Here is a 25,025-nt window from a genome sequence, read left to right as displayed (position 1 = left end):
CTGCCAGGGTTGACAGTAGGCACAAGAAAAACAGGCAGTTGCACAGCCCTGGAGAGGGTGGGGGGAGAAGAGACAGACCACTTGGGGATTGAGAAGTAGGAAGAAATCTCTCCCATAAACAGCAATTGCTGGCACTAAACCCCACTGATAGCAGCAAGCTTGCTTCCTTGCTCTAGTTTTAACCTCTCCTTTCACACAGAAGTGCCCTAACCTCAGCCACTCCTCCTTGGCATTGTGAACTCGATTTCTCTTCTCTGGCTGAAAAGCTCTGTTTATTGCCCACACTTACAGCACTGCTTTGGTAATGTTACAAAAAAGGGGAGACTGTAATATTGTAATTAAGAATCCCTTGTGACAGTCAAATAGACACTGTGAGAGTGGAAGCACGTATCATGGATTCTTCGTTTCAAATATCCTTTAAGTCTATAGCCACAATACTCTGAATATACACCTAAAAACCACTGGCGTATAAATACTTCCTAATGGCTATACGATAGCAATACATATGTCCCTTAGAATTGAAATACTTTCTTAGAATGATCTATAAATTAAACATCATGGACCTTCGGTTCTTAGTATTTTGACACTTGTCCAGCCATTATGAATGAATGCTCTAGTATCATTTGGCCAAGGCAGACACAAGACTGGTAGTCTTAAGGTTACAGTAGTGAAAGGTCTTATATCTGTGCTCTCTTAGACTACATAATGCTGTTAACAGTATAGGCATACATATGCTAAAGACCTCTTTTGTTCAGAATATAACATTCCTCTGCACTGTAATATTTCCTAAAATGCACACTGTGTCTGAAACCCCTGCTGTTTAAGTGAGGCCCATGGTGCAGAAGCAGAGCTGGCCCTCTTCATGTATCGACTACCAAAATGCTCTCTTAACCACTGAAATGTTTTGCGAGACCCACCCACATCTTGTACTGAAGATCATTATATAAATGCATTCAGTCTGGCTGATGACTGACTTGGAAACTAACATGGCTTCACAGAGGAAGAGATCATGCCAAAGTAACATTGTCATACTCCCTCTGACATCAGCTCAGGCCTTACCCCTTGCTGAGTAGGTTAGCCTAAAATTTCTCCAGCATGATATCATTTGACTTAAACGGTTCTGTGATTTCTACCAGCTGAAGAGTTCTCCCAAGCTTGGGCCCCTTTATTTTACAAGGTGATCTGTGCTTCAGCTGCATTTGTTCACAGTGAAACAAACAGTGGCTGTTCACAACTGAGACTAACGAATGGAACTTCTCTAGAAGTTCTCTGGTACTCTTGTTTCCGTAAGCACACCTGAAGTGTGGTTTGGATAGCTAACGTGGTGATGCTCATGGTATCAAAATGATAAACTGGTAAAATTCAGCTGTCCATAGCTGCTACTGCAAGAAGGTCCTGATCTCCATTCCATTTTATCTTCCCTTCCTCCCGTCCTCCTGCTGGTTACCTTGTGCTGGCTCTGTTAGATTTTCCTGTGAGCTGACTTAAATCACCCTAGCAGAAGAAAACAAACCCTGCAGAAAACACCAACTGCTTTCTGCTATTTGAGAGCTGAATCTGCCTGCAGGAAGATCTACTGAACGCTAAAGCCTGCACAAAGGTGGCAAGACTATGCTGGCAGAGCAGGCGAGGACAGGGGGGAAAGAGGGAAAGGCCCAAAAGGTCCCGCTGACCTTCGGCCTGTCATCATCCCTCTCGCCTGAGGTGGTCAGTAAGTCTCTGAGAAGACAACACTACTTTGGGGCATCTGGATTTGTTTAAACTGTAGCCAGAACCAAGAAATCACAAAGGTTAATTGCTGTTCACTTGTATGGAAAATAAAAAAGATTGGGAGAGAACTCTTACATCCTGACTTGGTTTAGGCTTGCCATGGAGATCAGCTCTAACTGCATTTTAACCACATCCTGTCCTGTGTAACAGGCAGAGCTTTCTGGACAAGCCAAATGGACCTTCAGGTTATCTAACCAGTACATGAAGCTCATCGGGCTGGCTGATACTGTTGTTTCTTTCAGGAGTATGGTGAGAACGACTCGGCTAACTTGCTTGCATCACACAAATGGAGAGGGAGGAAAAATAAAGCTGGTGGAAAGGAGAGGGAAGACATATGGCTGGACCTTATCAAATGATCTCCTCTATTCTTGCTGAAAACCTCTTCCATGGCAAAAAAAGCGCATTGGGAAAACACAGACAGAACACTGAGAAAAAAAGAAATGCTACAGTAGGATTACTGCTGTATTGAGACACAATCCAGCCTCAATATCTACCTAATTCCATGACATACTTATTTTAGCAGACAAAACTACACGAAAAAAGTAAGCAAGTCTCATGATTAAGGGGTTTAATGGCTCTAAGACTGGGGGAACATTGACCTTGAGATGAAGCAGTCCTGGTCATCCCTGTATCTTAATCCGTGTCCAGGTTACCGAAGGAAGAAGAGTTTTCCTTCCATGAATGTTGGCTGCTGTTGGAAGCAAAGTGGTAAGCTGGTACAGTAAAGCCAATGTTTCTATGAGGAGAAACCTCTTGACAGACAACTGTTTGTTCAGCTCAGTAAATTCAAGCTGGGACTGAGGGAAGGTGTTGCCAGATCGCACAATACAACAGTTCTATGTTGCTTCTGTCTTGCACCCAAATGCTGAGTGGGAGATCGGGCAGAAGAACAGAAACCTGAGACCGTCGTGCTGCAAACAGTTGTCCTGTGAGGTTGTAAAAGTAACATAGAAAGATGAGGCCAAGTTCTGTCTTTGGCAATAAGAACATGTAAGGGGAAGGAGGATCCAAAAGGTTCATACCTCTCATGTGGTTGTACGAAAGAGCACTCAGATCACAAAGAATATGTAATGGATGGGCCAGAGACAGTCAGATGAAGACTTTGTAAGCTAAAGTCTGTTGTACTAAAAAATGTCTTTTTTTTCCCCATCCTATTCTCCTGCTCCATCTCCCCATCCACACCAAACAGACAGGTATTTCCAGTATCAGCTTCAAGTGTTGTTCTCTTCCTGCTCCACCACAATGGTGGAAAGCACTCTTCCATTTATCTTCCTAAAGAAACCTGACTCTGATCCTCCTCAGAGGCTTTTCCTCACCTTTATTGCTCATGAATCTCAATTACTACGAAAAGGGAAAGAAATTCAACCTCTGCCTGTTCACGTGCACATCCTACAAACACCTCACAACTACTTTGACCTCAGAAAACTGGCCAAACACGTTAATGATGGGAATTTTAAGAATTAAGCATGAAGCTTTATCTACCAAATTGTACTTCAGAAAAGCGGGCAAAAGCAGGAGTGACTTAACAACAGCAAAGGCTTTCCCAGCAAAAATAATTTTTGACCCTACAATGTGAGAATCTCTAGTATCCTCTTTCAGAAGCTCAGTTCACCCTTGGGTTTAGACTTCTGGGTTTTTTTCAACAGGTGAAAACCACTGTTTGACTACTGTCCAAGAACCTCACTTCTGTGCTCCATCAGAAAGTCCAGAGTTCTTGGAGAGGTGTGAGTGTGGCTGGAGGACATGGTTCCTGGTGTGTTCCCAGGAAGTCCCTCCTGAAGGACTTCATAAGCTGTAAATTTGCTACTTCTGATAGGTCCCTTGCAGAAAGCTGAAATGCAACCTCACCTTCTTGGGGTTAAATCTCCACATTTAGACATAGCCAAACTCTAACTCTCTTCCTTCCCTTCCCTCAACAGAGATGGAAAACAGTAGTCTTACCAGTTTAAAGGTGTGCATTTGGATTAACATAAACTGATGCAAACTTGTGTGCCATTTCTAACTGGTTAGTATTACAACCAGACTTAATTAGGCCTGTCTCTGAAGGGAGTGAAGTGTAATGCAATGTAGTCACACTACAATGTATTTTTCTGGTTTAATTAAGAGGATTCAAAATAATGCAAGTTTGCTTTGTAGAAGAAAATCTGAATTAGTGACACAACTCTAGCCTGAAGAAAGGGTGCAATATACAGGGAAAATAAGGGGCACGTTTTCATTAAAAGGTGAGTTTCTTAAAAAAGTGTTTAACATCCTGCTGACCCCAATGGAGGCTGAGGGTACTCTGAACCCACTTATCACATCTGTCTAGCCATGGCATGTAGATGCTGCAGTAAAGGAATGAGAAGGATGAAATCTAAATGACTGAGCTTTCCTACAGCTTAGTCAGTCCTGGCTTCTGAATGGATCAGAACAAGCCCTGACTGAAATTTCTGCTCCTGTAACTGTGCAATAAGAATGGAGGCAGCTGTAAAGCAAGACACTTCACAGAAAATATGCAACCACCTATCCAAGCTATTGCCATTCATCTATTGCTTGAGTGTCATTAGTTAAATTGGCAGGGAAGGCACACTTTCATGCTGAAATTAATTGTTAATGCCATGTTAAGATGACTCTCAAGGTTATAATGAAAACTTCTCCTATGAATATGAACTCTATGAGCTTGACTCTCATCCATACTTCAGTCTCTTTATAGTAGTCTGGCTTTCCACAAGGGGCTCAAAATAGATGTGGCACATACTGCAAATGTAAAAATGTACATGACTGCAAGGGCAAGTGATTAAACAAGGCCAGTGACATTATCATTGTCATATCCAAACGGGAGCGACAGGCCATGCCTACACCAAGATTCCCAGGTTCTTTCAAGGCTCCAGTGCGTCTGTACGGGCTGCTGTCCTATGGAAATTAGGGTCAGCTGCCCGGAAAGCAGGCACTGAACCCCTACCACTTACAACGTAGCATGCTAAAGTGAGCCACTGTTCAGTTTTCTGTAGTTTGCCAGGCTGTAACTGCTGAGACTGGAGGCAGGTCTTGTCACAACAGCTGCTCCCAGACAAACTCTGTGCTTCACAAAAGCCCACCAGTCATCACCATGATGGCAAACCCTGCTGGGATCATGCCTCATGATAGTGGTGAAGATAGCCTTGGCAATCTCAGGCATGTATACAGGTACAGTCCTATGGTATTAGCAAAGATAGGTGCTGTCTTAAAAAAACAGAGTACTTCTAAGGAAGCATCCAACAAAAGCTAAGTCTCTACAGCTTGGTTTGTCAGCACTCGCCCTCTGCAAAGGAGGATACATCAAGCATTTTCAGTTTAGATAAGAATTCACCACAGTGAAGTCCATGATGCAGCTTTGGAAGAGGGGATAGTAATGAATCAAACAGCAATGCACTTCACTGGATGGATGGTAAGCTTGAGGGCTGGTGCCTACAAGTGAACCTGACTGGTGTAGGCTCTTCCCTATATAAAGTGGGATGGCAGGTCTGCGTGGATGTACCTGTCCACATAAGTGACTTACTTGGAGAAGGTTTCTACTTACAAAGCAGTATTGTCATTCTGGAATAAAGTCACTTACCAACCACCAAATGACTATATGAGGGAGTTAGGTTCAAGCCTTTACTACTAACACCCATTTTGCTCACTGTCTTACACATGTAGACAACTGATAACCAAAAAACCCACAAACAACCAAAAAACACCAGACTGATTTGGGTTCAGGAATCTGAGGTATTGTCCCAATAGTAGATGGACACAGTTGGGCAGATTCTGCTTTTGCTTGGAGGATGTGACTGCAACATCAACACAGAAGTGGCTGTATCACAGAAACATTACAACTAGCTTTAAATGCTGCCACAGCCAAAAGCATCAGCAGGCAGCTCGGTGTAAGTTATATACACAGCCTCTCAAGTTTATGGCTAGTTTGGGCTGCTGTCATGATGAGATGTCTAGTGAAGAAAATACCAGGGAAATACCAGGCTGACCAGTAGTTCACAGTACTGGTTGCTCCAATTTTAAATTTAATAATAGATATTTTTTTTTTTTAACAAATTGGAACCTGTAAATGTGAGGCATTATAGCATAACAAAAGTAGTAATTTAACCCACAATTATGAGTGGGGGACTGGTCAGATGGTGTCTGATACTCTCTACTGCATGACTGTTTTCTATGCAGTATAGCTCTCTCATTCCAACACCTCTCACCAACAACTCTTGAAAACACCTTTCACCTTTGTGTGTCCTTCCTTTCTTTATAGTTACCTTGTCTGTTTGGACAGTAAACTCTTTGGGGCAGGGACTGTGGCACAATAAAGCCTATAGATGCTACTGTAGTACAAACCCTGAAAATTAAATGGAATGGGAAGCTGCATTCCTTCTGTGAGGGCTAACGGTATCAGCTGCAAAACTTTTAACTCCTAAGTTGTGCTTAGTTGTTGGTTTTTACCTCCTGGATAACTGTTCTTTGCCTCCTTTGCCACCCTCCCTCCCTATCACCCAGCATATGCCATTGCAGAGTAACTATGCCTGCACAGCTATTTTGTGCAGAAAGGAAAACAAACTAATGTGGTGTAACTGCATTTGCATAAAGGATTTTGCTGGTATATCAGTTTAAAAAACCCCAATCATCCTACACTTGACCCAGTCATAATGCCACATCGAGACATCTGGAGCAAATGCAGGTACTGGGGCTCTGGTCCTAGTAGGTAAGTTGATGAGATGCTGAATACCAAGGTGCCGTGTTCTGAAGTGCGGTGACTTGCGATGTTTAAGCTCTAAATGTCTAGTGTTATGAATCTAATAACTCTATCAGCTGAGTTTGTTTTTCTTATCCTCCTTTAAAAGAAGCTTTCCAGCTCAACTCCAAAGTAAAAATATAAGTATCAGTTGATTAGCAGTTTTTTTAAGCACTATGTTTGTGAAAGATTCACTCAACTAACTCCTCCTGTCTTTTCCCCTCCCACGCAAGTTTATGAGAAGTGATTAAGTTTTTCAAACAAAGGGGGAGGAGAATCCCTGATTCTGCTCCCCCTCCAACCTCTCTCCCCACACAAACCAACCAAACTACTATCCTTACAGAGCTTTGGTGTTGAAGACCCCGCCATGCTCAGAGCTAGCACATAGCCTACGTCCATCACAAGCACTATTCTGTAGAGTTTAGTAGAATGTGAGTCATTCATGGTTGATGCGCTCTTAACAGGGGACTGCATTTTCACTTTTGGCAGTCAGACTGTTTTTATAAAGTAGTCACAAGTGTCTTGCTACAAACCTGCAGCGTTCATGCCACACCCCCGTACTCTCTGGCAGTGTGGCACACCAAGGGGCTGAGGCAAGTCAGAAGCAAAGCTGAAGGTAGATCTCTTTCATGACTTTGGCAAGGTAAAAATCTTGCCTGTCCTCATTCCAACAGCAGTCAATAGTTTCACGGGCCAAACCAATACAGTGGTACACAATGTGCCTCTGAACGGTTTAAACATTACCTGGCTTTTCCTCAGACTCCTGAAGGGGAAGAGACAAATCTGGCAGCTCATAAAGTCGAATACAACCCAGTTGCTAAGGTAACCCAGCTGATAAGAACAGCATACTAATAGACAATAACAGGCGCAAGACTCACCTGCCTTTAGATTTCCACCCACCCCAAATGCAGAGCATAATCAAAAGCAATAGGCAGGGTGGGGCTCTGCGGAGAAATAGCAATTTTCATCCTTCTAAGCTGTATGAATGGGATAGGTCTGCCTCAGACATACATGGAGTGAAGCTGGAGCCTAATGGATTTATTGGGTCCCAAGTGCAACAGGACAGGAGCCCTTGCATGGAGTCCAGCTGCACCTACCACTGCTCTCCGGCACCTTGCCCTTCACACCTGTGCAGTCGTTCGGTTAATATCTGTACCGGGCAGTGCGCGAATGAAAGGGCAGTTGTATCGGTATCCCAAAGCTTCAGGGCCAGTGGTTGCTGTGGATTAGTGAACAACCCTTTCAGTCCCAGAGAGCTAGTACAGAAAAAGACACTGGGAGCTAGAAATCTCAGCCATGTATTTTCCCACACAAGAAACATCCAGAATTGTGTGAGTGAGTTTTAAGTGACTGAATCAAAAGTGAGGTAAATACCAGCACGTTATTAGATTAATTGTAATGTTTCTAAGCCAACCTGTATGTGATAAAAGTTAGGACAAAACCAACCCTGTTGGAGTCGGATAATCCTATAACTGCCTCTTGCAGGGTTTCCTGTGTCTTCCTTTAAATAACCGACAGGTTTCTGGTGAGATCTAATATGCCAGTTCCCATTTTCCTGCATGCTAACAAGCTGAGGTGGACATGGATATCTGAAAAAAGGGACATTTTTGAAACCTAAATAGAGTTTTGTGGTGAAAACCTGTCCCCTGTCAATGGCAGAGCTCCTACGGAAAGCCATGGGGCAGAACTTCAGGATAGCTGCAGGGAGAGTTTCTGGTGGCTGTGGTTCCTTCAGGGCTGCAGGGCATGCCTCAGCTGTGATATGCTACAAACGCCTGCCAACGCAATAACCCCTGCCTCTCCTTGTACCTTGGGGAACTACATTTTATGAGATATCAAAGTCCAAAATGCTTGATAACAAAACGTGCCCAGTCAGAGGCATATGGGGAGTGGAGTTTCCATTCACCAGAAGAGCTTATTTCAGGTGCCTCTCCTGATTGAAACTGCAACTGCATTAAAAAAGAAGAAAAAAATGGGGAAAATAGAGAAAAGTATATTTCTCCCCACAGAGTGAAATCCTTGGAGACTATTTTGGGGGGGCAATCAACATGGACTACTTAAAAAATTCAGAGCTAAAAGTAAGGCAGATAGACTGCCAGCTTGCTAGAGTCCAAGTTAGGAGCTGACTACCAACACACAATGTTGCTTCTTTGAATTAGCAGTTCCACTGAGGAAAATTGTCCATTACACTGCTCTGCTAAACATCCCTTCTGAGGTATTTTTAATATTTTAAGTGCTGCTGTAGGTAGATGACTACTGAACTCTGAGTTCATTAGCTTAACCCTTGCCTGGTGTATTTGAAGGGGGTGCAAGTCTGCCTTTGGATCATCCCAGCACAATGACCTCTAGTTCTGACAAAGTTATGGAAAATGCTCACGCATACTGTGTTGAGAAGATAGCTAAATATGATTTTTAAAATCAACTCTAGCCATTGATGAATAATATATGGGACCTTAATGAGTAACATAAAGATACTTTATGCCTCTCACTTAGCTAAAAAGTGTAAAATGGCCTTAGAGGAAAAGAGAGTAAGACCTTCAACTTGAAATTCTTTGCTGTAAAAGGGAAAGTGCTTTGCCAGTAAAATTAATATTTTGAGAAATTATATTACATAAAGAGGTAGGAAATATTAGTCAGCCGGTGAGTAGAGGTCATTATTTTGTCTCACAGGAAGTCCAGAGCTCTATTGACTGACTCTCTGAAAACAGAGTATTTGTGGATAGCAGCAAGTGAAAACATTGGGGTTTTTTTCTCAGCAACAAGTAATTGCACGCTGCATTTAAAAACAGGCTCTATGTAAAAGTAAACAGGTTTATTAGGCTGAGAGGTGTCTTAAGTCCAGGAAGAATTCCTTTTACAATTTAAAATACCTGAGCTGGGAATAGAACACGTTTTGGAGCTCAGCCCAATGTTTTAGTCAGCAGCCCACAGGGCTTCCCTGGTAGCTGCTCCTCATCACTATCTTCCCTGAAAATCACCTGCATGCAAATGGTTAAGCCCATAGAAAGTCAAGGCTCTCTTCTCACCAGTGTTAAACAGATAAGTAGTTAGCTCCAGCACTGGACTACTGGTAAATCTTTTCACTACCCAACCCATCAATCTTCCTCATCCATATAATGGAAATAATGCCAGTGATTTTTAAAAAGCTCTTTTTAACAATACGTCTGTATTGACATACATTTGCAGTTTAAGAGCCAAGTGTTATAATTTTCATGGTGTCTCTCAAATCAAAGTGGCGAGCCATGGTTGGTCAAAACCCTCCATTTTAACTATAGCCGTGTCACTGAAGATAGGGACACTCAGGTAGAAAATAGATTTATGCTGACATAAAAAATAAATGCTCTTAAAATGAAATAATAGCAAAGCTCTAAATTGAAGGCTGTAAGATGAAGGGGAAACAGGTAGAAAGGTGTACTTTCCTTCTAGGGGGCCTAACTATGCTGCCATTGAATTCAATAGCACCGATGAAGTTGACTTCGGGTATGAAACAAGGGCTGCCTACATTTTTGGTAGTAATCTGGGTTTTGTCACCTTTAAATTGGCTGTGGGCCCTTTACAGGGTCCAGCTGCAGTTCAGGAGCCTTTACAACCCAACCAGAATAGCACTAGCTTGTGCCTACACAGCAAGTGAGGTCCGTTGTTGTTTATAATTAAAGGACATGGGGTACTGACGGAAGTACACTGGCAAATTTATCAGTAGAAATCTAAGGTGCTAGCAACCACCAGCTATGAAATCCCCTGACCCTTGGCCAAAAAGCACTGCCCTCATCTGAACTGAATGCTTGTGTACACCTCAGGTCTTTTTGGCTTGAAATACTCCATCAGCTCTTTAAGACATGCCACCCGTGCTGGTGGGTCTAAGCAAAGCTGGGAGACTCCAAGTGAAAAAAAGCTAGGCATGTAAATATAGCCTGTGTATAACACATTAAACTCTACACGTATTTGCCAAGCAACTGTGTTAGGCCCAAATGTCCACGGGCTTGGGCTCTCTTGCCCTGCAAACAATATAGGGATGGAAAAGATGTGGGAGTACCAGTTACAGGGTTGGTGTCACTGGACCTGGTACACAATGTGCAGAAACCAAAGATTCCCAATTATGATTCTAAGAAAACTCCTGGGTTTAAATTAAAAAATTACACAACCACCCACTCCCCGTTTTTTTTTTTTATACTCTTTTCAGTCTATGCTTCATTCTTAGAGAACATTTCCTTCTGGAAAATAAAAATTAACAACCCCCCTTATCTTCCAATAGTACTTTATGGAAAGGAAGTCTCCAGTGATGCAACCAGTAGGGTATCTTCTCTGCCATAATGTTAAGTATATTTCTTAACTTGATGACAATAGTGTGGGTAGTAAAAATGAAAAGGACAGAGACAAATGTCAGCCAGGCAAAAATGCCAAAAGATTAATTTCTGTAACCCATCTCTCTATTGTGTGAAAGGATCATGGCCCTTGTTCTTGATGTTTGACTAGATGGTGAGATATGTGCCTTTTGAATTTAAAGTGGTAAGTCGTAAGAAAATAGAAAATCTTCCTCATTAAAGCTGAGGCAGCATCACATCTGTAATAAATTTAAGGCATGTAAGGAAAAAAAAGAACAAGGTGGTTTAAAATATACCTCTATGGACATGTGTAATACCCCACAGGAGTTGGGCATTGTGTTAGCTTGCTGCTGACATAAATGCATGGAATGTTTTTGGGTGTGGTGTGTATTTACATCTCTCAAAAGAAATTGGTTACTGGAGCATTCAGTGTATTTCTGAAGTGGTTGGATTCCCCTTCCCCCTTCTCCCTATCTATTTACAGTTCCCTTTCAAGTACAAAAAACATTTTCTGTAACCTCAGCTTCCTGATTCAGCTCTTGTGATGTCAGTTATTTACGATAACAAAAGTGAGACAATGCCTGTGGTTTGTGTGGGACAAAGGCAACCTTGTTTCTGTAAAAAGGGACAATCCTCGTGTGAGAAACATAGGAAAGCCTATGAAGTAGGACTCCGAGGTGATATTTCATTAGTCCCACCATCTCCATAATAGCGGGCTTGACACTGCATTATCTCCAAGGCCACTGACAGAGGGTATTTTCGATTCCACAGGACTGGACATGAATGTGAATGCAATTCTTGGAAAACTACCTCTTTGCAGCACAAGGCTTTGGAGATAGGTATCTTGGGAAGCAAATGGATTGCTAGTGGGTAGAGTGGCAGTGAGTGTCAGGACACAAATGTTTCAATACCAATTACGCATTCTGTGGTCACAAGCAAGTCACTCTGCACCTTTGCTTACCTGCCATGAAACTGGTTTACTCATAATCTGTATAAACCACAGGTGTGGTGAAATCTGTAGAATGCCAGTAAACCCTTGAGGTCACAGAGTAATAAAAGGAAATGAGAAGCTCTTAATACACAGCAAGGTTAGTTATGAATGAAGAGTGTCAACTCTGGTGTGGCCTAGAGAACGTCACTTACCTGCTATTCTTCCAATTGGCATTGCATGGTCCTCAGGAGGGGATACAGACACCATGATGTGGTTCATATATGCTAACTCTTCTCGGTGGGACAGGTTGATTGGCTTTACCTCCCTGTGCAGCCCATCCTCAGACAACCTTGGTGGTTTGAAATCGGAGTGCCTGGGGTTCAGTATCAAAGGATGCATGATAGGGCTGGGCATCAGCTGGATGACCCTGGTATTCTCCTGGCGAGGGCTGGAGGGCTTCTGGAGCACCTCGGAAGGAGGCGGGCAGTGGTTGTTTTCTATCGGGGACACTGAGAGAGGATAGGGCTCCTGGTGGTTGTTCTCTTGCTGATGCCTTGTCCCTGGCACCCTGTCAGCTGGGGAGAGGCGACGGATAGTGTTGTCCATAGGGGACTTCAGTGGCCGCTGATCGGGATCTGGTGATGGACGGTGGTTGTTGGTGATGGGTGATCTAGAACGATGCAACAGTTCAATGGTTGGGGGGTTGTGGTGGACTGTTTCTGTGGATGGTCTTGAAGGTCTCTGGACAAAAGTATCTGTGGAGAAAAAAAACCCAAAATACAGATTGTCTATATTGTGATCAAGGTCATTGATCTAACTGTCAAAATGCTAGCTGGGCTTACTGGGTACTGCTGTCAGCTTGGAAATATTTTTATTTGTGTGACCTACAGATGCTCAGAAAAAAACCCATATAAATGCAGATAGTTTTTACCCCACAGAATGAAATCAGTACCGTGAAAACAATTTTCCTCCACCGCCATGTAACGGTAGCTCCTGGGGAAACATGTTAAGCAAAATCCCATTTTGAGAAGCTGACTGGAACACACCTGAAGAAAGTAAGATCTGATTCAGCTGTACTAGCTGTGTTTCTGTGCAAATGCTTTGAAACTTATCTCCTGCCATTCATGTAACATGTGGTTCCTATTATTGTACCAAGATGAGCACTGTAAGGTAGAGGGCAGAGATGAAAACGGAGAATGTCTTCAGGAAAATATTGGGTAGTAAGTTTTAAATGGCAGATGCTTGGGTCAAGGTAGAGAATATCTTAGTCTGAAATATGGACTGGGTTACCTGAAAAAAACCCACTAGTAGGAAGCTCTTTGTGAAACACTAGCTAAATTTTATCCATGCCTTGATTTTAACATCTTCATAAGGACATTTTCATCTTGTTTTATTTATTCTGTGCTGTCTACTGATGGGTTGTCCTATATAAGCACTTGCATTTCTTCAGCAGGAGGACTTCTAGCATCACTTTTGCATGAGCATACTTTCCCAGCTGTGATCCTTAACAGTAGGGGGGAGATCAATCATGGCTCTAGGTCAATGTCTTTATGTACTAACGATCCTCTCACAAAATGAAATGCTTGATATAAACAGTGCAAACTTTCAGCTTAGCTAAGGCCATCGATTTTGACTTGGGAAATTACCGACAAAGAGGAAAATACCACCAGAGCACAGTGACTAACAGGTTTTTATCTGAAAAACAAAGATCAAATTTCAGTGCTCTTTGTTGAAAGCTTTGGATGATAAGGGAAGGAAACTGCTAGGTACATGTCAACAACTGGAACAAGTAGCTCCCTATTTGTGCCTGCCTGTTTGTTCACTCCATTTGCTCTGATCCTCTTTAATGATTCTCTTGCTCTCTTCTCAAGGCAGCGATACTTGTTGAAGACTCTGTTGAGGTGAAGACTCAGGAGCTCCCGCTGCCCTGGAACCCAGGCAGGCATCAGGAGCAGGATCAGCACTTACCCAGGGAAAGGCCTGAACAGGAAAAGCTCTAGTCCTCAGAAAATGTAGAGCCAGGCAGTGATATAACACCAACCCTTTTGCCTACTCAATGGGCTGTTCACCTATATAACGATGCCAAATTCTACAGGAAAAGCTGAAATTTTAGGCAGAAACAACATAGCTCCAGAACACTTGTTTCACACACTTGTTCTCCCAGACAAGAAAAATGCATTCGTAGAGCTATTTAAGGTACTCACAATGAAACAGCTGGAGGACATGAAACTCCTGAGCTATATATTGTTCTTGTTTAAACCCAAACAGTTTTAAACACAATGTGGCCAGCTAATGTGGGATAGCCCAAATGATGTGAAGATCAAAGAGGAATTAATTTACAGCTGTACCTACCTCTGTCACTGTCTTTTCTTAAAGTCTCTTTTCTTTGCCATAATAGAAAGAAAACCAACCCCTCAATTTTACTCATCATCCTATCTTCTACAGACCATCCACCCTCGTCACTGTACATTCAAATGCACTACGATCATTCTTGGCCTGTAAATATAGACCAGAATATTGTATTGTTTGTCCTACTCATTTAAAGTGCCTTGGCTGTAGGGAGCAGCTATCTTGAAAGCAGAAAGGAATGCCTTGCTGTGCTTTCCACCAAGCTCTCTGAAAACACTAGTTGGCTCTGACAAGCTCCAAACAGAAGCAGACCTATCTGTTTGCTCCCAAACCATGGTGATCCTGAACAAGGAGAGAAGGTAGGGACTAAGAACTCTAAAAAGCAGCAAGAGGGAAAACCACAAATGGATACACACTAGTGTTCACTTTTCTCCAAGATCTTTCTCTTTAAATACTTAACTAAAGAATCCCCTCATGGCTGAAGTGGCTGTTTACCATAAAACATTTCAAACTCAGCTCCAAGCAGCTCCACTGCCATGAATGACCCTTAACAGAATAAAATCCTCATCACATTCATTCCTTAGCACATGTGATCACTGAAGTTGAGCACATATGATGTATCATTTCCTGCAGGAATAGATTCACTTACCAGTCTGGCTCTCCACTCTGAGTGACCAACACTATTTTCTTTGAGGGAAAGCTGTGAAGGGAATTTAGGTCCCAGGAAAATTGCTGACCTATCTGATCCATACAGGGATAGGTGGGGCTGCACTCACTCTGGGAGCTAGCAATTGCTTGCATGACAATCCCAAAGACTGGCACTCTTGCTTACCCATGAAAAAAAGTGCAGGGAATGACAGTATAAGCTTCCTGTATGGCAGCCCATCAAGTGACTCAGTGCTGAGTCAGAAGGACCACTGGAGATGTAGGTAATTCACTCCTCATTGCTCATCCCTCTACAGGGACAGAGACCAATGCCCCAGAGGGAAGATTCCAAGCCAATGCCAATGCATCTTGGAGATACGCTGAACTGCTGTCAACTGATTTCAAACAGTCAAACCCACTTTGCTTAAGCTAGTAAAAAGCCACTAGATGTAAATGTTGGCCTCATCTGATTCTGGATTAACTAACTGAAAATTAAAGCATTTAGAAGCAGGATCGTTAAGTATATAACCTACTAGGAAATGGGCAAAAGAGCCAGGAGAAGACAATGGAAAAAGATCACTGAACTAAGAAGGGATTCTAAAAAAGATCCATCACCTATGAAGTTTAACGCCTCAAAACTGTGCCAAAGTAACACTTGACCTCTTTGTTACAGTTTATGAGTTAGGCAGGATTAAGTTCTGCTTCTCACACTCATACTCCTTTTTTTACTAAGTTGCATTCTGATGAGGGAAAATGGTAAACTTAATTGTGCTATTTTCTCCCGAGTGACTCTGTGAAACGGGAAGAAAGTAGGAATGTCAAAATATGTAAATAAGTAAATAAACAATTTCACCTGCCTACAAATTCTTGGCACAGGGATTATCTGATTGCTCAGAGTCTTGTGGCGGGCAAGGTGTAGTTTCTTTTGCTTGTTTTGAAGGTCTTCTCACAGCAAAACAAGAACTAATTTTTATCATTACAAAGAAAAGTTTTAAGTCAGAGCAGAGTTCTCTAAGCAAATACAGTAGTACTATCAGCAGTCAGAGTATTGTGAGGAAGAAATCAAAGTTGTTTCTTAATCATTCTGCACTCTGACAGGGGTTGGACTAGATTGCAAAGGACTTACGTTTTAAGTGACGCACATGAAAGGCCAACTCAACATCCCTGGGAAATCCTCTCCAGACTGAAAGTTGCTCCATATCTTTAATGTAAGAGTGTCTGAGAGGGCAGCTAGTATTTATGTTTGAAATTTAGAGAGGGAACACTTGTGGGTGAATGCCAAGCTTCAGGAAAAAATGGAGATTTTTGTAATAGTCTCTGGAAAGTCCCTATCTTAATTCACTAGGTAACTGTCTCTTGCACAATGTTGCCAACTCAACCTCATCCTGACCTGTGGCACCCTCTTCTAATCTGAAATATTTACACAGCTGTGTGGAAACACTTTGGAGTGTCCTTATCCCACCTGCTGCTGTCCTGCTCTTGGCTTAGTCTCAGAGTTTTACTGGTGCCATTTGATTCTGGGTTTCACAGGCTGGCCATGGGCAACTTGTACAGGTCTGACATTACCCCTGAATCTTCTTGTGCAATCCCATGCTGAATCTTGAAATAATTTGTGCATCTTTTCTCCAGTTAGCAGAGACTAGGGCGATATCCTAACTTAATTCTGTTCTCAACTCTTTACTTAAAAAAGGAATAACACTACTTTTCACTAGCTGTTGGTTTTTTTTAAATTGAAAAAGTGAATTCTGCCTGGTGATTTTATGGAAAGGACCTTTAGAAGGCTTAGGCTTTATATTTTTCTGTTATTGGAGAAAACCAAGAAGTACTCTAGTGTGTGTATTTTTAAAGAATATAAAACCTCCATTTTCCATTGAAGGAAGGGCACTTACATTTTGATCTGTACTAGTAATGAGTAGAAGAAGCCCAAATCTGCAATTCCACAGACATATCTATTCTTTCTTCACCGCCTCTGAAAGGCATGGTATGTGTGGACACTATGAGAAAGCTAACGAATAACCTAAGCAAGTAATTCTGATAGTAAAAATGAGAAAGAACCTGCAGCAAAAAACCTTCACTCAACACGAACTGTTCAATCAGCTCAAAAGCTGAGCAAGAAGATGGACTCAGTGCTAGGAACTCTGGCATGATGCAATGACAGATTGTCAGTTGAAGTGACTTTGAATTAGATGTTCCTCTCTGAAGCTGCCTTCTCCCTTGCTCTGCAAACAATTGCATCTAGTTGCACCTCAGGATACTAAAAGTCCATGAAGCGCCTTTGTCTACCTAACTGGGAGTGAGGAAAAATGAATCAATGGGACCAATAAAACTTTCTGGTGTTTTTTAATCTGCATCTGGCATAGCTTTTAAGCAGGCTTTGGAAACAGGACAAAATAATAGAAGATAAATGGAGAATGGACAGTTGACTCCCTAGACCAGTTGATTCTTCTAAAGCTATGGAGACAAAGGGATAAGAGTAGCTTTATTTAAGTAACTTTGGAGCAAGAAAATTACATAATTCCTCACAGCCATACCCTACTTGCCTCTATAATGGCAGTTCCCATAAGAATGAGACAGAGTTACCTTCATCATGATTCTGGTGTAATATGACCTCTGGCTGAGCATGGATAGAGTTCCCAGGGTGGAAGAAAGGTGTGAAGAGCATACGAGCTTTCCTCTGCTTCAGGATATGCTGAAGGAGTTCATATAAAACATCACCTGAAAGACAAACAGCAGGAAAAAGGAAATGAAAACCAACATACTGCTGAGAAGACATATTTAGCCATCTGATGCATGAACTCATGGCTCCTGGGTGCTATTTTCGGACCCAAAAATACTTGCAGTAAAATCTTACATTTCACTATTTTGCAAGGTTCTTCTCTGAAAGGAAAAAAAGAAAAAGAAAAGCTGCACATCACACCTCTGTGTATGACTGTGGAAAAATGGGAGAATGACAAGACACAGCTTTTATTACCCCAATACAAATTTTTTTTCAGGCTACATGACTGCCTATACGAGAGCTCCAAACCTTTACAAACAGGAGTTAGTCCGGCATCCCACCTTCTCTCATCACAGCCTCAGTTTCTTAGACAGACACCTTAGGACACAGAATTCTTAAATGTAGAGCCTGTGATTTATGCAGTGATGGTGCTCTTCTTTAATTACTGAAGAATTTAGGCTTTAGGGGGGGGAGGAGACAGAAGATGCTGTAAAGCCTCTCCATGCAACACTGGTGCCTCAAGGCCAGAGGCAGTGTGCTACTCAGATACTCCATTCTAGCAAATCCATACAAGGAAGAACTCTCACTTTGAGAAGTTACTTTGGGATGGACTCAAACACTTGAAAAGAATGGAGAGATTTAACTATCCTGAACACCCTTGCTGTGGTGACAACTCCTGGAGGCACTCAAGTGCTACAGGTGCCTTAGGAACTTCTGTACATCACTCTTGGTGTCATGGGTTGGACTCATGAAAAGCCCAAATAGGATCCCAAAGCTAGTTATTTCTAGCTACTACAATCTGTATGGAGCTCACTGCAACAGACAGTATTAGACCACGGATATGATGTAGACTAAGGAACAAAACACAGTAGACTTGGTGCTCTGTATGGGCAAATATAGTCTGTTAGTTGCTATTGTATCACTCTTCCATAGAAGTGTCTGCAGTGAACTGCACTGTATTGAGCTGATGCTTGTGTGTTCACATTCTTGCGTGAATTGATCCAGATGCTTATTTCTTTTTGGGGTGCAGGCAGGCTGTTTCTCGCTTCTCTCCCCATTCTCTGGCACCAGAATTGTTATATCTTTCCTCAGTGGAACATATCACCGCAATATCTAGGAGACCAATGGACTATCTGCTTATTTTATATCTTTTCATGCATTCTGTCTTGTACTGATGTCCTTCCTCCTACAATATGTACGTGAAACACCTAGGTACTATATATTTTGTCTGACGTAACTGGTTGAACATTTCAAAGTCAAAATGTACAACACAGAGTAGGAAGTCTCTCGACTTTTAATTCTGTTTGCTCTCTTCTGTTTGTCACTGCTCATATTACAGAGGAACAGGTTGAAGCAATAACATATTATCTGAAAAGGAAATTAGTGACGTTTCACTTAGGAAACCTTAGATTTCTGGGAGAGTTTTCTCAACTGTGGGTTTTTTTTTTAGTAGTCATTTCTATGAGATTATAAACTGTGCACCATTTGTCCCTTTTCTCTATAAACTGCCAATGCTCTATTTGTGGGCAAGTTTAGTGTCTTAGTGTGAAACAGTTAAAGCCATCCTGCTTTCCATAGTTCAGCTTCCTTTATTTTTAGCATCTTGGCTGCTTTTACTGTCGCAGCAGTGACTTTAGGGCATTTTTAATAGGTGATTGCAATACCTGAAAATCTAATTAAAAACAAAGCCTCAAGAACCCAGTCACCTTTTCCATGTTTAGTACATGAAAAGCAAAAAAGTTATTTTACCACATAATTTGCATTTTTGAATGCAACAGTGGCATAATCATAACTAGTGCTGTAACACTCCAAGCAATAAGGTACCAAATTTGTACCTCTTTCGATTTGGCCTGACAGACTAGTGAAAATGTCCATAAAGCTAGCTATCTTTTTTTTACCTAACAAAACAGTTATGCTTCTGCACCACCCAAGTCCAGTGATGCTAGTTAAGAAGGTGAAGTGCATTTTTCACTCTCTTCCTCCTCTGCTGCCTCTCTTCCCTGGGCAGCCCTAAATAGGTGAATAGCTGTGGGGCTGCGAGCTCCCTTTATTGCTCCGACTGCTGCGGGGAGTGGATGTGGCTCTCCTGTTTTAACCATGAGGGGAAAAGATACAGCTTTTATGTAACTACACTCTTGAAAAACTTAATGCCTCTATGGCAAATATTATTTCATAGTTCTTAAATTTCACGTATAGTTAATTTCTGGGAAATGTTGAGATAATGTCCCTTTACCTACAGTAATCTAAATTTTTAGGTACTGACTCAGGTATCCTCTAAAAGGTTTATTACCTGTGGGGAATACCTGGAGAGAAGGAGGAGAGAAAAAGCGAGTGAGAAGTTCCTTTAATTTGGTTATTTAGTTCCAAATTTAGGTAAATAAGGCTTAACCTTCTGCATAAAGTGAGGATTTGCAAGCCAGAGGCTCTTCTCTGCAAACACTCCATCTCTAGCCTACAAACATTTTAACACTACTCATTTCAAGTCCCCTCACTGCACACAAGGGGAAGAGCAGGGGCATAACTTGTATGCAGCAAGGCACTGAGACGTAAGGCGAGTTGCAGCCAAGATGCACAAACATGTCCCTTACAGTCCTTGTCCACATCCCCACTTTTAATACTCCTTTTGCCTTAAGCAGGGCTGATTTTTTAATGAAATGATTCAAAGTGGTGTACCAGAATTAAAAAAAAAAGATGTTTCAAGGCATTAGTTTTCACTACTGTGTTACACTGGAAATAGACATTAACGTTTGGCATCTCCTTCCAAACAAAATTAGTCCTGGATTTGAAGCACATGCTTAAAAAACTTCATGTACACTGAACATTAGCCACAGTTTGTGAGGCAGATATGGCAGCAGGATGGTTGTGGGGCTGCATTCAAGGGAGTCACCAAGCAGCCTGATGCAGAATTAGCACCATGGCTTGTTTATCAGCTGGATCCAAGCAGCACCAGCTGTACTTCTGCACCTAGTGAGCCTTGCACTATAAGCCTCCTCACAGCAATTCTGTCACCACTTGGTCCAAACTCTTTGATCACCTATGGTGACTGAATTATGAGCCTTTGTACAGTCACACAAGAAAAGCTCACAACTCTTATTTAGAACCAATAACTCATACTTAGTTGCACATCCCTGACAAAGAAGGGCAGAGGCTTATTCTGTAAAACTGGAGCAGGCAGACTGCAGGGGATATAAATACAGGCAGGTAACGTACATATTTCTGAAATTTTTTCTGTGAATAAATGAAGACATAATGTGAGCAACAGAAAGACTGATTCACACACCTGCCTGTGCTGTGCCGTGGGCTGGACTCCAGCATGTGAGAGAATATGGTGAAGTATAGCAAAGCCCACAGGGGCTGTTACACAGAGGAAAGGACCCCAGGGAGGCGTCACTTTTAGCAGCATGTCAGCCAAGCCAACGGTGAAGCAGGATGCTAATATGGACTTCTTAAGAGACTGGAGCACTTGGTTAACCTGCTGCTGTGGCTGGGTCTGTGAAAAGGTAAGTCTTTACAGGGAAGAGCTGGAAGTCACAATGTGCTGCTAGAGAAGCTTGCTTTCTGGGAGTTCTGTGGGGAGTTTTAACTAGAAACAGGTTGTATATTTTTGTTTTGGTTTGGATTTACATTGAAATTTGCCTACGACTCAGGTGTATCAGAATTTCATTCCCTCCTTGTCCTTTTTATCTTTGGCTCAGACAAGTGTCTCTGTCCTCCCTCTCCTCCCCTTGCCCTGTCCACTCCAACAAATGTGACCGTTTCCTCCTCTGACCCTCTCCTGATTTCATTGCAGCTTCCTCTCTCTTTTCAGTCACAGCCGCTGTAAGTAATCCTCACCTGAATGAGGAGACCTGTATCGAAAGTCCTCTTTGGTCAGGAGCAGCAGAGCCTTGCCGTTCATCTCAAAAGTGTTGCTCTCAATCGGCCTCAAGGAAAACTCTTTCTCCGCCCACCTGAGCCACTGTGCCACATCTTCCCTGCTCCAGTAAATGGGCTGCAAACCTGTGGCAGGAAGAGAACATGACTGTGTTACCAAATTGAGACAAGGCATGGGAATATAGGCAAACATCAGCAAATCCCCCTTTTTCCCCATACCACAATGTGCCAAGTCTCAGGGGAAGGCGTAGGAGAGGGACATCACATTGACACAAAATTACTCTAAGCACCGGACTGTGAAATGCTTCATTAGTTTAGGCGCCTTGGTTATTGTGTGACATGTTGAGAAACAAGAACAGCCTCAGCATCCTGAAAAAAGCTTCTAGGATGTTATTCCACTCCAGGTTTCTGCTGTGAAATGGGATTTTCCTCCAGCTGCTCTTTCTGAGGTGCAGAGCAGGCAGGAGGCAAAGTCCTTGGCCCCCATCCATCCTTGGTGTGTATCCTTTCATAGAAGAGAGGTGTGCTCTCTCTTCATGCTCCTTGTAAAGTCATTGATCAAGAATAATGAAAAGTAGTCAGATGCAAGAGAGCTAAGGCCATACTTCCCTCTAGGTGGCTGGGGTCTCTAAAGAAGGGCTGCCTCACACAGTCTTTTTAATAGTGGGTCTGTAAGTGGTTATCAGTGTGGGTATGGTTGAGAAAGGTGTATTCAGACTGGCTCACCCCTCCTGCAGATGCTGGTATGCCAGCAGATCCTATTCCCACAGTGGAGAGGAAAATAAGTGCTGAGGCTGTGGCACCTTTAGCACTGCTTTAGCTTGTGTTTCCTCTATAGTGATAAAATATTACCAATTTAACTCTGTCAAGGACAGGTTGGTATGCCATTTTACAGTAAAATAGCAGATATGTTCTGTTTGGGCACAGATTTTCCAGGGCTCCAGTGAGAATCTGGCACCCCTTTTCTCCCAGCCAGCTTGTACAGCATATACTGTGCTTACTCACAGAGACCCAACCAAGTTACCTTTAAAGTCAAAGACCTTTTGCCTGCTACCTTTATTGGGCCCAGGCAGAGAGGCTTGGGAGGTGTGACAATTCAATGTCTGTTTTACAGACAAATCTAAAATAGCTTTCTTCCCCTGGAAAGAAGGCAGCATGCTGAAGAGCTGTTTATACCCAGGTAGAGAGATTATCTCCAATCCACTGGGAGATAAAAGCTTTCTTTCCTTTTCCCCCTCGTGAGATGACTCATTGTTTGACTTGCTACAATGTGTTGTGTAGAAATGAAAGCTTCACACTGTGCATAGGAACATAAAATTTGCCATATCTGATCAGATCTCTGGTACACAGCCTCTGGCAGGAGCTAATACCTTATGCTTCAGAGGAAGATGAACCTCCCTTCCTCATACTGCACCTGGCTGATTGTATGCTGCACTTGGGAAGAAATTTCCTTCCTGGCACACCATTCTCCGAGATCTGATTACCTTCCTCCTACCAAGAACTAAAAGAAACCTGGGAGAGCTGTACCACTCTGTTTTGGTTTAGTTTTTTTCTTCTTTAACAGATAGGCAACGCTTTTTTCTGCTTTAGCAAGAGGTCACATGCAGTGAATTGCACTCTGCTGCTACGCCAGATTCCCAGACAGCAGCTTTGGAAAGTCCCAGAGCCACAGCTGCATACAGAACTAAATCTCAGTTGGAAAACGAATTGAGATCAAGCCTAAGAAAGGGCCAGAGCTGACCTAAGGAAGGGATGTCTGCATGGCAGCCACAAGAATTTCCATCAGCTTTCAACTGCCCCTGTAGCACTGTATTATGTACCACACAGAAACAAGAAATAGCATTTATTTATTTATGGAGGACTTAAATTCTCTTCCCTCTATTAAATTAGGGTCTGATTACTGGGGTCAGAGTTTTCTGCAGGACCTTTCTTTTTGAAGAGACTGGGGTGGAGTGTAGATCTGCTCAGAGACATGCAAACTGTCATCTAAAATGCCAATGGGGTTCATCTTTTGCTGAATACGGGGTTATTCCTACAGAAGACACACCCCAGATCCCAGGCTGCTGCTGGGCCACATGCACACTGACTGCAGCTAAAAGAGAAAGAAGTCAGATGTGATGCAGCCAGACCACACCTTATGAAAGGGTTTAAAAGGCCATCTGAGGAGTGCTTGAAATGCTCATGCGCTGTTTGTTTTGCCTCCCCCATTGCCATGCTATGCAAGTAATAAGTTGCCCAAATGAGCACTGTCATGTGGAAATCTAACTGGACTTCTGATGTGCATTTCACAAGACGAGGCATGAAACAAAACAAAACATCACTGGGAAAATCAGGCCGACACAGGCAGAGCTACATGATAACTTCACATCATGTGCATGTTCCCCTATAGATAACAACATAATAAATAAATCCCTCCCTGTACATGCATACATCATCATTTCCCACATCCTCGTGACAGTGTATTTTTGCATTCCGTTCATCTAATGCAAAAGTACCATGTCTAAGGAAAGGTTTACATTCATTGGTGCTAGACCCAAAGCAGCCAAGTAAGCTACACAGACTGGGAACAAGCCACGTGTGATGTGCTGGCAACTCTGAAACAGACCCAATGCTTCACACTGCAAATCAGTTCTCTGCTGGGTTTCAGCAGCATCTCTGAAGCTTGTGAGAAAAGCCCCGAAGTAGTATGACCTAGGACCACTTGGCTTCTAGTTACTGAGAATCAGCAAGCAGCCTTTCTAGTTCAGTTTGGCTATCGCTAAAGTGAGTGGGTGGAAGCACCGTATCTCTCCGCCCATGTGGTACAATTGTAATTAAATACTTACATTTTGCTTGGAAGATACAAAGTGCCATAAAATAAGTTAACTGCTTTTCCCTAAATGGATTGCCTCTTCTCTCATTTCCCTCCCTCCCTGCCCTGCCACTTTCCTGGGAAGTTAGTTTCTCAAAAAAACCCTCTGTAGTTGCCGGCCTCCACTGCCTACCCATTTGCTTTGTGAGGCTGAACCAGTTCAGTCGCAGGGGCATTTTCTGGGAGTGCAAGACCAGTGTTGCTAAAAGTGCTTCAGAAACCACTGTTCAAAACATAATCCTTTCATGTGCAGTACAGCATTTACTAAACTTGTATCCCACTTTCTTTGCCCTTTCTTAAAAAGAAGCAGTTGGTTTTGTGAAAACAAGGGCATGAGAGGGTTGGCTTTGTAGCTGAAGGGATTTTACCCCACAGCATGCATAGCTATCAGTAGGTTCTGAAAATGCTTTCCTATACTCTCCATGAAAGAAAAACTAATCCTGCTTATACAATTTTTCTTCTTTGGATGCTGTTTCTTACTTTCCCCTTTCCATCTTCTCTTTTATTGTCCTGTCCATGGTGGAGGAAAATGGGCTCTTTTTATCTCTCCAGTTTTATTCTCTGTGAAAGCTAACAGCATTGTCTTCAACTAACAAAGATATTTACTAAGCAGAATAAAGTGAAGAAAATCAGTGCTGTGTTACAAAATGAGGACAGAGTTTCGCCTGCTGAACCGACTGTTGAAATCAGTGGGAATGCTTTGCTGCTTTCAGTAGGTGCAGGGGATGCTGCCTTTCTCCCGGTCCGCCCTCTCGGTGGCCAGCATCGCCATGGATTTCAGAGGGTGAATTTTGACCTGGGAGTTGGCTGTGGCTCTGCTCCCGTCCCTGCCATTGCTC

General features: G+C 42.6%; 1 protein-coding gene across 3 annotated transcripts in view; it reads right to left on the bottom strand.

Moving 5' to 3' along the window:
- The window catches only part of ETV6 (ETS variant transcription factor 6), a 143,848-nt gene that overhangs the window by 12,939 nt on the left and 105,884 nt on the right, over positions 1–25,025 (bottom strand). For all 3 annotated transcript variants that reach the window (XM_064461665.1, XM_064461672.1, XM_064461682.1), the window contains 3 exons: positions 21,297–21,461; positions 17,327–17,461; positions 11,965–12,507 (listed from right to left, as the gene is read on the bottom strand). In XM_064461665.1, the coding sequence (XP_064317735.1) occupies positions 11,965–12,507; positions 17,327–17,461; positions 21,297–21,461 (843 nt within the window). The remainder of the gene's footprint in view (positions 1–11,964; positions 12,508–17,326; positions 17,462–21,296; positions 21,462–25,025) is intronic.

This window comes from Phalacrocorax carbo, chromosome 1 (genome assembly GCF_963921805.1).
Source record: "Phalacrocorax carbo chromosome 1, bPhaCar2.1, whole genome shotgun sequence".
NCBI classification, from domain to species: domain Eukaryota; kingdom Metazoa; phylum Chordata; class Aves; order Suliformes; family Phalacrocoracidae; genus Phalacrocorax; species Phalacrocorax carbo.
This window is presented reverse-complemented; position numbering and strand designations above follow the sequence as displayed.